Below are 12,316 nucleotides of genomic sequence, written 5' to 3'. Positions count from 1 at the left end.
GCCACTCTGAACTCTAAAATCCTGTGAGCCTTTGCATCCCCTTGAGAGTTTTAAACCAGTTTTGGTGGAGCTTGGCACCTCAATCAACAGACAACAGTTTCTTGACAGACGCATGAAACCAAAAGCAAAATGAATCAAAGTAGGACTAATACAAGGCAGTGTTGATTTTTATAAACATGCTTTAAACCAAACTAGCGCATAAACCACTGTGGTTCAAATAAAAGATAAAATACTGAAACAATCTTCTATTTCAACGGTAAAGTCAAGACTATGTTCAGCCAAATTAATTGAAAAGTTTAACTCATTTAATAAGAAACTGCCTATTCGTCGAACAGCATCACCTAATGGCTAGAATAACAGAATGTCAGGTCTTAGCGATCATCTAGGGCAAATGACTCATTTGACTGATGGAAAATCAAAATGCAGTCGGGGCAGGCAACATGAACAAGGTCAAAGGCAAAGCGGGGACAGGAGCCCACATGCCACATCTGCCTGGGTCTGCCACATCCTGCTAAATATTTGACGGTGAATGAATGAAGTTAAGTGGTATTCCCTACAATGCACGGTTCTCCTAACTGGTTCACAAGTAAGTGATTCCCAGGTTGTCGAGGTATCCTAGAACATAAGTATTCCAAAACTCTACTTTTAGCTCCTTAGAAGCCAGACTGAAATTCCCCAGCCTTTTCCCACCTAAGCTAACAATCTTCCCAACCAAGGGAACTATGGGGCAGGGGCAAACACATCACCTCCGGAGGCCTGGAGTCCTTCACCTGGCGCCAGAGAAGCAGCTTAACTGTAGCTTTAGTCACGTGTTTACATCAATTATTAAATTGATCCATATCACACAGACCTTCAAAACACTGGATTAGGGACAAGGAAAAGGTCTGACAGCAGACCTCTTCGGCTGCAGAACCTTAAGAATCTCTGAAATCCCTTTTCTGGGAGGGTGAAGAATTGTAGCGACAAGAGGTAGCAACTGGGGTCTAGTTTGCGAAAAACGAACACAAAAGCAAAAAGAACTGGAAGTCTGGAACCAGAGGGGGGTACTGAGGGGAAACCGAGGCTTGGCCCGAGGCTAGGGGCTGTTTAGGCTGCAAATTCCACCGTGAAGCCCAGTGGTTACGGGCTCTGGCCTCTGGGCTGGAGCAGCAGGCGAGGGGGCCAGAGGGGCGGGGGCGGCCAGGGCTCATCCCCGGGGCTAGGCTAGGGGCCCCAGTGCTACGGGAGCAGTGCTGGGAAGGGCTGGCGGGACAAGGTCCTCGGGCGGGGCGGGGAGTACGCGGTCCACGGGCGGGTCCCCGGCGCGGCCGGCCCACGCACCTCCTCGGCCTGCTTGCGCAGCGCCTTCTCGCGCTCGTACTGGGTGAGCAGCTGCTCGTTGTCCTCGCGCAGAAGCTCCAGTTCCACCTCATGCTCCTGGTTCTCGCTGAGCACTGAGTCCAGATTCTCCAGCACATTAACCACGAGCGGCATGAGCTCCTTGACCACCTCCTCGTCGTAGCAGTGGATGAGTCGCTCGAATTCGCGGTAGATGGAGCCTGCCAGGCCCGACACCCGCTCCGACATCACGGAGCCGGAGCAGTAGTCGTCCTGGTACACCACCACGCCGCCGCCTTCGTCCATCTGGATCTCCATCATCGCGGCCACCGCCGCCGCCAGCGCGGCCTGCTGTCCGCCGGCGCGCCTGCTCTCCCGCCCCGGCTGCCCTTAATCCGCAGGCCGCGGCCAGTCGCCTTGGTTGCAGCGGCTATCGCCGAAGCCTCAGAGCTCAGTCACGACCGCTGCTGCTGGTGCTGATGCTGCGCCCGTCACTCAGCGGCAGGAAGTCCCGCCTCTAGGAAGTCCCGCCCACCGGGGGAGAGGGAAGTTGCCCGTAGGTCAGCCGCAGCCCTGCGGCGCCGCGCCGCTAGGGGTCGCAGGGGCCGCTGAGGAGGAGAAAGCCGGACTTTGGACGGGAAGTTCGGGGGAGCCGGGGAGGGGGCGCTTCCGGTCAGGCAGTTGCCGTCACTACTCGCTCGCCAGCGCCTGTGACATTTAGAGTGTTCCCGTCAGCTCTCGGACTTTGGCCCGGACTTTTAAGTGACTTAGTATATGTCCCAAGAGCATATACAGGCCATTGTGTGCGATTTAGGGACTTAAACGAGCATCTCTGCGCCCACCCTCCCCTTCAGATGTGACCCTGTTGCTGACCCGGTGTACTTTGATTTACCATTATAGTGTTACTACACGGTGGTGCACGCGCCTACACAGTAAGCCTTCAGAGCCTCTCTTCAAACAGTGGCTGCCACCATACTGTCCCTTCTGGGATTCCAGTTAAGTGCAAGTGGCCTATTATCCTAAAATACAGTCAGTAAGCTCTGTCATTCCGTCTATTTGATGTCCTGCATGGTGTGTAACTCCTTCAGATTCCCCAGCTTCACTTCAGCTACTGTAACCTATTTAACCCACCCATTGAGTAAAGAATTTTAATGGTTACGTTTTAAATTTCTACTTCTATATAATTTTATTATCGTCTATCAATTTGGATAGACTCTCATTTCTTCCACTTTTAGCTACTTATTTTAAATCTCTAGGGGGGGTTAATCTAAAAAATTAACAATATCTGCAGCCTTTGCAGGTGTGACTCTGCGGTCTGTCGTTTTGGTTGGCTCTTGCCCAGGCTGCTTCTCCCTTCCCTTGAGATACTGTTCCTTGGAACTACATCTGTGGAAATACTTTGGGCCAGAATTTAAAATAAGTTGCTCCCAAGAATTTTCTCTTTCACAGGCAAGAGGACACCGTGGACCCAAGACTTGCAGCTTCAGGGCCCCACAGGGAGTGTGAATTCGGGCTAAAGTCAAACCAAGTAATTAACGGAAAGGATTTTGACTTACTCTAAAATATAAGTTTCTCAGAACAAATTTTCAGATCAAACCTTTGAAATAAATGGGGATTTGCAGGGGCCTGGGGAACGACTGGGTTCGTAGAGATACAGGCAAATAATGAGGATAAACAGGAATTGGTTGTGGGCCTAAAGGAACCAAAAATACTGTTGTGACTTTGTTCAAAATACTGCTGACTTTAAAAAAACTTGTTTGTTTTCATAGAGCAATTTGATAAATTGTAGCAATATCGAAGCATTTATATTTTTCTCTCGACTTGATCCCTCCAGAATCTGGAAACTCTTAGTGAGTATTATTATTTTCATGGCAATATATTTGTTCACATGAATTCAATAGTAATCTGATTTTCTTCCAGCTTCCAATTGTGGGTTCACTAACTAAGACTTTGACTGGAGTGTCCTGTCTGGGAGAGACGTGCCTAGGCTCTGGGTGTCAGCAAAAGCTTTAAGGAATAAGATTGACTTTGAAGCCAAGAAAAGCCTCTTGGAGAAATGGCCTGGTAACTTGCATGTTCACACAGTTCACGGCAGTCTCTCCAGGTGAGGAGTGAAGGCTGCTTTCCTAGGAGATGGCAAGGAAGAACCTCAAGACGTTTTGGGGACCTCAAGAACTTGAGTTTACCCAAATGTGGAGGTATTGCAGGCAAAGCCTGATGCCAACTGTGTGGCTTGGCTTTTCTACCCTGAGGGGCTAAAGTTCATTCTGAAAACTCCTTGTAACATTCCAGCAAAGTGGATTTAAGAAAGACTATATATCATTTGCTATTCTTGTTGTGTTCATGCAAATAATCAGGCTGAATTGAAATTGGACTTAATCCAGAAAATGAATTGGTTTTAATTTGCCTCTTTGGTAAAAATGAGGGTAATTTTAGGAGGAAAAACAACAGGTTTCAATAAAATCTGTAACACAATTACAGACATTAGACTATAATTCACTGAATTATCTGTAAAATTTTATTTTTCACCTATAAACAAGAATGGATCCTGAATTTTTCACTTTTCTTAAATGTTTTGGCTAAACCTCCCAACTTCCATAGAAATGGAAGAAAAGTTGAGAGTGGGGATTTGTGACGGTAGAAAATTGTAATGGTGGGAATTGTAACCCACCCCACCATTCTTTTGACACTGTTGCTGTAAGTGCTGACTCCGATCCATAGCTTGTAGATGAACAGCATGTTTGCATAAGAATCCTAGGAACGAACTTCAAAAGATACAGAGCTCAACCCGCAGGCATCCAGCTCTGGGAGATGTGCTGACCTTTAACCATGGAACCTTGACTGGAGCCAGGATGACTAAACCAGGATGATGCACATCGGCCATCGCTTGCCTTATCAGAAAGGACTGCTAGTCTGCACGTAGAGGACTTTTCAACCCCCTCCCTTGTCTCTTTGTTCTGTTCCCTTCTCCCTCCTTATAAAAAAACCTGGCTCCATTAAGAGGTGGAGATGGGCTTTGAGACATGAGTCCCCCATCTTCCAGATGACCAGAATCTGCAAATAACCCACTTTTCCTTTACATCAGCATCTGCTTCTTGAGAATTGGCTATTGTAGCGGCAAGCAGACGGACCTGTGTTCAGTTACACACCCACCCACTAAAAGATAAACTGAGGTTTCATTCTTAGATTCAGATTGTCTGGGCTTTGATCCTAGCTAAATGCCTTAATCATTCCATTCCCGACCCTGTAAAATTGAGCCTAAAAATATTACCAACCTACTAGGAATGTTATAAAGGAAACTAATCCATGAAAGGGATTTAGCACTATCTCTAGTAAATAGTAAGCATGCAATAAATGTTATATAGAATTGTTAGTTTTATTCTCAAAATCAGTCAGTACAAAGACATTAAATGTTTTTGTTTTGGTTTTTTCCATGGTGAGGAAGTGTGTTGTATGTGAGAACATGGGCCCCTTCCCATGCTCCAACTCCCCTTCCCGCTGTGTGGGAATATGATGAAGGGCAGCCATAAGCAGACTGTGGGACCAGCCTTGGGAGCCTGGCCAGCTCCTGGGTCAAGAAAAGCCAAAGAGAAACTGCTTCTAGGTGAACCCACACTGTAAACCACTCCAGAGAAACAGCTAACGTTTTGATCCCACACACCTTGTGTGCAGCAATGTACTTCCCCCTCCCTGCATGCCCTATTTCCTTTGTTTTCTGTGCTCTGCATGACCTGGTGCTGGGAAAGCCCGTGTTGCAGAAAACTTTCCCAGCCAGTCCCCGCCAGTGGGCACGAAAGTCTGATAAACCCGTCTCTCACAGCCAGTCCCTCTGGGTTGTTTCTCTGGAATTGGCAAGCAATACTCGGAGGTTTTCTTATTTTAAAAAAATATATATTTTATTGATTATGCTATTAGAGTTGTTTTATTCCTCCCCCCTTTATTCCCCTCCACCCTGTACCCACTTCTCACACGCATCCCTCCCCCCACGTAGTTCATGTCCATGGGTCGTACATGTAAGTTCTTTGGCTTCTCCATTTCCTACACTATTCTTAACCTCCCCCTGTCTATTTTCTACCTATTTATGCTTCTTATTCCCTGTACCTTTCCCCCATTCTTCCCCCTCCCTCTCCCCACTGACAACCCTCCACGTGATCTCCAATTCTGTGAATCTGTTCCTGTTCTCGTTGTTTGCTTAGTTTCTTTTGTTTTTGTTTTTTTTTTAGGTTCCAGATTTGTTTAGGTTACGTTTAGTTGTGAGTTTGTTGTCATTTTACTGTTCATCATTTTTGATCAGCTTCTTTTCCTTAGATAAGTCCTTTTAACATTTCATATAATAAGGGCTTGGTGATGATGAACTCCTTTAACTTGACCTTATCTGAGAAGCACTTTATCTTCCCTTCCATTCTAAATGATAGCTTTGCTGGATAGAGTAATCTTGGATGGAGGTCCTTGCCTTTCATGACTTGGAATACTTCTCTCCAGCCCCTTCTTGCCTGTAAGGTCTCTTTTGGGAAATCAGCTGACAGTCTTATGGGAACTCCTTTGTAGGTAACTCTCTCCTTTTCTCTTGCTGCTTCTAAGATTCTCTCCTTATCTTTAACCTTGGGTGATGTAATTATGATGTGCCTTGGTGTGTTCCTCCTTGGGTCCAACTTCTTGGAGACTCTCTGAGCTTCCTGGACTTCCTGGAAGTCTATTTCCTTTGCTAGATTGGAGAAGTTCTCCATTATTTATTAAAAAGTTTTCAATTTCTTGTTCTTCCTTTTCTTCTTCTGGCACCCCTATGATTCAAATATTGGGATGTTTAAAGTTGTCCCAGAGGTTCCTAAGCCTCTCCTCAATTTTTCTGAATTCTTGTTTCTTCTTTCTGTTCTGAGTGAATGTTTATATCTTCCTGCTGGTCCAAACCGTTGATTTGAGTCCTGGTTTCCTTCCCTTCACCGTTATTTCCCTATAAATTTTCCTTTATTTCACTTTGCATAGCCTTCACTCTTTCCCCCATTTTGTGACCATACTCAACCAATTCTGTGAGCGTCTTGATAACCAGTGTTTTGAACTGTGCATCCGATAGGTTGGCTATCTCTTCCTCGCTTAGTTGTATTTTTTCTGGAGCTTTGAGCTGTTCTTTCATTTGGGCCATTTTTTTTTTTTTGTCTTGGAGTGCCTGAGCCATGAAAAGTTAAGTGCCTAAGGCAGGTTCTGCTGAAAGGACTGATGCGCCAGACTGTCTCCGAATGTGCAGGTAGAAATGCTGGAAGAACTTGGCCCCGTGTAAAAAGTCTACCCGCATCCACACAACTGCGGCTCCTCGGAAAAAAGCACGTTCTCGGTGGAAGGGATCACTGCTCTTTTCCTTCCAAGTTTTCCGCCTGCCGCATTCCTTCCCTCCTCAATTAAACAGCTCACTTTTAAACACACCAAAAGAATGCAGTAATCGCCAATAATCTAAATGGGTGGTTTGAATTTAGTCTTTTAAAGTCATTAACATAAAATACATGTTTATTTTGCTTGAGATTACAAAAATAAATTCATGTTCTTTATCTGTTACAAAATTTGTCAAGAAAAAGGCTTAGGGGGCCCTGACCAGTGTGACTCAGTTACTTGGGTGTGTCCTGCAAGGGGAAAGGTCGGCAGTGTGATTCCCGATCCATCAGGGCACGTGCCTGGGTTGCCAGTCTGGTCCCCAGTTGGGGTGCGTACTAGAGGCAGTCAGGCGATGTTTCTCTCTCACGCTGATGTTTCTCTCCCTCTCTTTCTCCCCTCTTCCTCTCTCTCTAAAAATAAATAAATAAAATCTTAAATAAAAAGGCTTAGGTAATAATCAACTTTAACATCTCATAGAGCTATTAAGAACTAATAAATAAATGTAAATAAAGTGAAAGGTTTTTGATAAAGCTTTTCAGTAATAATTATATATACCTAAATCTAGTTTTCAAAAGTCTTTGGTAACTTAAAACTTTTGAGTTTTACTAAATTAAATAATAAAAATTATTAAATAACTAAATATTTTAAAATAACAAAACACTAAAATGTTAATTGATCAAGTTTACCTGCTTTTGGCTTCTTATTACAGAGAAGCTAGAAAATAAATTTGGATCTGTTAATGAATATATCTTGTACTTTATTTGAAGTGTGTCTCTTAAAAGTGTAGGAGTGCATTTGCCAAATGGAAAAAAAAGCCTCTCTCTAGAAGTAATGAAATGTATTCACAAATTTGCCAACCTAAAGAATACTAATTACTTACTTTTAGTTGTCACCAAAAATTAAGGTTTCTAAGAATTTTTTAAAGGTTTTATTTACTTATTTTTAGAGAGAGGGGAAGGGAGGAAGAAAGAGAGGGAGAGGAACATCAATGTGTGGTTGCCTCTAACGTGGCCCCCAATGGGGACCTGGCCCACAACCCAGTCTTGTGCCCTGACTGGGAACCAAACAGGTGACCCTTTGGTTCGTAGCCCAAGCTCAACCCACTGAGCTACACCAGCCAGGACAGATTTCTAAGAATTAAAAATTGTAATTAAGTTGGAAAAACTATATGGCTTTGGTAATAGAAGGTATAAATTATGGTAATATATTTTTAAGGAAATAAAGGGAAAATAATTGTTCTAAAATTAGTTATTTCTGAATGAGTCTAAGAGGAGGTCAAGCTGGAAATGGGCATTATGTTAACCTCTTCCTCTCCAAAGTCCAGAAGAGTGTGTTCTCTGGGTGGCATTGCACCTCGAAGCACAAAGATGGGCGATAAACCACAACAAAACACAGAGGCCTGGGCTATCTGTCACATTCTTGGGTGTTACCCGGTCTGGTAAGGCGAAAGTATTCCCTACTGATGTTACAGATAAAACAGAGGCTTATCCCTTACCCACTAGGAGGAAAACGTTGCAAGAGTTTGTTGGGTACTAGGTTAGGGAGAGCCTCTGTCCCTCAGGTGGCCCAGGTACGCAAACCTTTGTACACTCTTATAAGGGAGGGACAGCAGCGGGATCGGCAGGAGCAGCCTCAGCAGGCGGGCGGGGAAGCAAGAGGAGTGGTCACCCAGGTGCAGGTGCTTGGTATGGATGACCCAGCCCCGCCTGGGGAGCTGGATGTACACGTAACCCGGGGGATGGCGGGGGTGTCATGGGGTCTTTGACAACAGCAGGGGAGGCTCTGCACCCAACAGGGTTTCGCCCCCAGGTCTGGAAAGGGGCTGCAGAAAGATGCCGTCTAATGGAGCACCAGCTCCCTGCCACCCACCAAGCCCTGCAAGCACCCGAGCCTGTAACCGGAAGCTCTGCTGCAGTGGTGTGGACACCTGCCCCATCAGGGGTGGCTGCGCCACGTGCCTCACACTCCGAAGGCTGGTGTGGCGCAGACACAAACTGTAACGAACCAGAGTGTTTATTTACAACCAAGACATGTCCGTGCAACACCCCCTCCTGGCCAGGAACTGCAGGTGTTGAGGTGTTGTTGGGGCCAGTGGCCTTTGTGTCAGAGGAGACGCTGAAAAGCACGCTCCAGGAAGGGCCCAACGGCCCTTCGCCAGTGCAGGCTGGCAGGGTTCCGGTACGAGCCGAGCGTGGTGTACGGCTGGCTCATTCGAAGGGCAGCCCCCTAAGTCGCAAGATCAGGACTGGACTATCAACAACAGGCCCCTGTGGGGAAAAACAATGGGGGCTGACATATGGATGGTTGTACAGTCTAAGGAGGTGACCCTATATCATGTCACAGGACATCAAATGTCACAATGTCCAGGGAATGATGAAGCAGATGCACCGTTCCCATTCAATGGCTAGAAGAGGCCCCGGCAGAAGACCCGGACACGTAGCTACCAGGAAAATGAAGCACATAGGGCAGAAAACTCAGTGGGCAACAGCCAAAGCCTGGGACCTCCCACTGAAAATGACTGACATCGTTACAGCTTGCCAACAATGTTCTGTACGTGTCAACCAGCATCCACGTCCCTTGGCGGCAACAACAGGCTGTTAGGCACAAGACTTGGCTGACGGCCCTGACACTGAAAGGCAACTGCGCCTACCTTATAATCCAACAGGAGCCGGACAGTTAGAACGTTATACTAGACTGTTGAAAAATGCCCTGAAAACCACCAGGTGGGCCTGCAGCATTGCAGATAGGGCAGAAGTGGGCATCCCCACTGAGAGTGCAAGTTCAAACAATGGTTACTAAGATTTGTTGCCAGCACCCCAGGACATACACCCTTGTTGGGAACCGCCCTGCCTGGTTTCAGAAGCTGTAACCCCTCATGGCTAGGGCTGAGTAAAGAGACCTTGGGACTATAAACCGTTTAGGAGACAAAGCTTATCTTCCTGGCAGGAGCACTGCCTCTGCCCCCTTTCACCTAACCCGGCTTGACCCCAGGCAGACCACTGGTTAGCCAATGACAGATAAGATTCCTCAAAGGAGGGGTGACCTAAGACAGGCATGATCACGAAGGGATCTTCAGGGGAGGACTTGGGGGCTCTAGAAAAAGGGGGTGATGGACCCTCATCCCTTGGCTTTGACATAGCTTGAGTCCGAATTCTGTCTGAAAGAAATCTCCTAATCTCTTGGCTGCCTTACTTCCCCTGCCTGATTTAAGCCTGAAACAATGCCAGAGGGTGGTGCAGCCTTGTGCTGGAAAGGGTGGGTTCCCTGGGGGATCAGGCCTAAGAAAGAATGCATAAAATCCTGTGAAACCTGCTTTGCTAAGAATGTCCTCAGTTTTCTGATAAGGGTCCAAGCACAAAATGAGTTTGTTCCCCAAAGTTTTATAGCCCTTTAGCTAACTGACCCTGACTCAGAATAAGACCTCATAGTTTTTTGTATGTTATCTATTGTTTGATCCTTACTGCCTGACAATGACTGATGAGCTTTACCTGAATTCCTGTGCAAATTGAACCCAGTAAAGCCCATTGAGGAACAGGCTCCTGGCCCTTCTCCTCTGAGAGATCAGCCACCTTTCCTCCCCAAGCAAATCTTGTCTTGGTAGACTTATTCTCATCTGTGGCAGACAGGGGGTGGGTCTACCGGCAGAGTTCCCCACCCCCCCACAAGGTAATGTATTGAGCTGGCTCTGGGAAACGCAAACTGGTACCCACTGGTGTGCTCTCCTGGCCCCACGCGGGGAGGGTCTTGCCCAGGGCTTGCTTATGCAACCTACCATAACTGGTAAATGGCCATCTGCTATTCAAGTAAATAACCCTGGAAAACTTACCAGAGTAGGTACCTTCATTATTTCCATCTGGCAGGTTCACACTCTTCCTCTCACAGCTAGCATTCTAGGCCAGAGGTAAGTCACAGGTCAAAAGGTATGGCATGGGAGGCCATGGAGATCACCTGGACAAGCCCCTGCTCTTACACTGGGCAGAGCTTGGCCTGTATTCCACCTGCTGTGCTGACTTGCCCTATGGTGCCTACTAAACGTGTGTCTCCTCCTGACTCCAGTGCAGGCTTTGCAAGGTGGGCTGATGAAGGAGCTCTCCGGTCCAATGTTTTGGACTGTTGGGTGTGTTCAGAGATGCCCCTCTCTGCCACTGCTGGGCTGCCTTGGAAAACCAATCCAGGCAACCTCCCATGAAGATCTTAACACGGATTGGAAAGTTGTTGGGGCTGGCGATCAGCATTGCACACTGATATTGCTACGTGTGAGTCTGTTACTCCTTTGCTCTGTTACATTGTGGCTGCAGAGTACGGATACAATGTCTCACCCATCCTCCTCCCTCCCTTCCATATGTGGAAGATGTAAAGGCAGGTGGTACGGAGTGGAGAAGGCAGGCAGGCACTGGTGTTGGGATGGAGTGTGTGGTATGTAAAAACTTGGGTCCCTCCCCAAGCTCCAGCTCCCCTTCTTACCCTTTGGGAATACCACGAAGGCCACCTGTAAGCAGACTCTGCAGCTGACCTTGGGAGCCTGGCCAGCTCCTGGGTCAAGTAAAGGCCGAAGAGAAACTGCTTCTAGATGTCAGCCTGGACTGTAAACAACTGCAGAGAAACAGCTAGTGTTTCGAGCTCCCACAGCGGGCGCACAAGAACATACTCCCCACACCCCTCTTCGCTGCTTTCTGTTCTCCACATAACCCTGTGCTGGGGAGGCCTGTGTTGTGGGAAAAAGTCACCAGGCAGCCGCCACCGGTGAGCACCCAAGTCCTAACAAACCCATGTTTTTCACAGCCAGTCTTCCGGGTTATTTCTTTGGAACTGGCAAGCAATACTCTGAGGTTTTCTGGAACCTCAGCCATTTGCATCACAGCAAATTACAGAGAATGCTTTGGGGAAGTTTTAGAACTCTGCCTTAGGCTTTTTTCCCCCAGAAATTTGACCCCTTTGAATTCTGGAAGTACTAAATACAAGTAGGGCCACTCCTACTACCAAAAGAGGTCAACTGACTTGGTCACCAACTTCATTAGTTTTTATTGGTAACATGATTAGACATATTTGTTACTTGAAATTGGTTAAAACAAAATGAAGTTTTAACATGATGATATGCTGGGTAACACTTGATGCCGAAGAATACAACTAAGAGAGCTCAACCTAACTAGAACTTTTGTTCGAGAATAGACTTCCTTTCAGATTTGTAAAGATAATCTAGAATACAACTTTTTTTTTAATCATTACAAGACCCTAATAAAATGCCACATGGGCACAAAGGTTTCAAAAGTTCTACTTTCATCTTTAAGTATCCCTAATGCTAGGGATTAAGAGCATAATGAGTTGAGAAGAAATGAACTTGGATAACACAAGTATATACATCCTTACAAGGTTTGATTCACAAAGAAAACAGAACAGATTAATGTTCCGTCAAAAGAGCGAGTGTATTTCTGGGTAAGGTACAGGGCTTGGAAGTGGCAACCCTTGGATGTTATTCACCTCCTCACCACAACATGGGTAGAGCTACCTTGGTCCTTTCGGACTTTGCCATGGCCTTGTCTCTGGAGACACACAGGTTCTGACGCTCTGAGACCTCAGTGCTCACCTGTGGTTGAGTGGCTGCTACAAATAGGTAACCTTGCCAGAGCCTAGCCCA

General features: G+C 46.5%; 1 protein-coding gene across 16 annotated transcripts in view; it reads right to left on the bottom strand.

Annotated features, from left to right (window-relative positions):
* The window catches only part of MAPK8IP3 (mitogen-activated protein kinase 8 interacting protein 3), a 52,171-nt gene extending 50,073 nt beyond the window's left edge, over nt 1-2,098 (bottom strand). For 11 of the 16 annotated variants that reach the window (XM_053928169.2, XM_053928180.2, XM_053928183.2 and 8 more), the window contains exon 1: nt 1,321-2,097. In XM_053928169.2, coding sequence (XP_053784144.1) covers nt 1,321-1,638 — 318 coding nt within the window. In that variant the 5' untranslated portion in view covers nt 1,639-2,097. Of the gene's footprint in view, nt 1-1,320 lie in introns of all 16 variants that reach the window. The other 5 variants (XM_053928150.2, XM_053928164.2, XM_053928158.2 and 2 more) reach the window with 2 other exon arrangements.
* Between the last annotated feature and the right edge of the window lie 10,218 nt (nt 2,099-12,316).

This window comes from Desmodus rotundus, chromosome 1, assembly GCF_022682495.2.
Source record: "Desmodus rotundus isolate HL8 chromosome 1, HLdesRot8A.1, whole genome shotgun sequence".
Lineage (NCBI taxonomy): Eukaryota > Metazoa > Chordata > Mammalia > Chiroptera > Phyllostomidae > Desmodus > Desmodus rotundus.
Note: the sequence above shows the minus strand (reverse complement) of the source record. Positions and strands in the feature narration are given on the sequence as shown.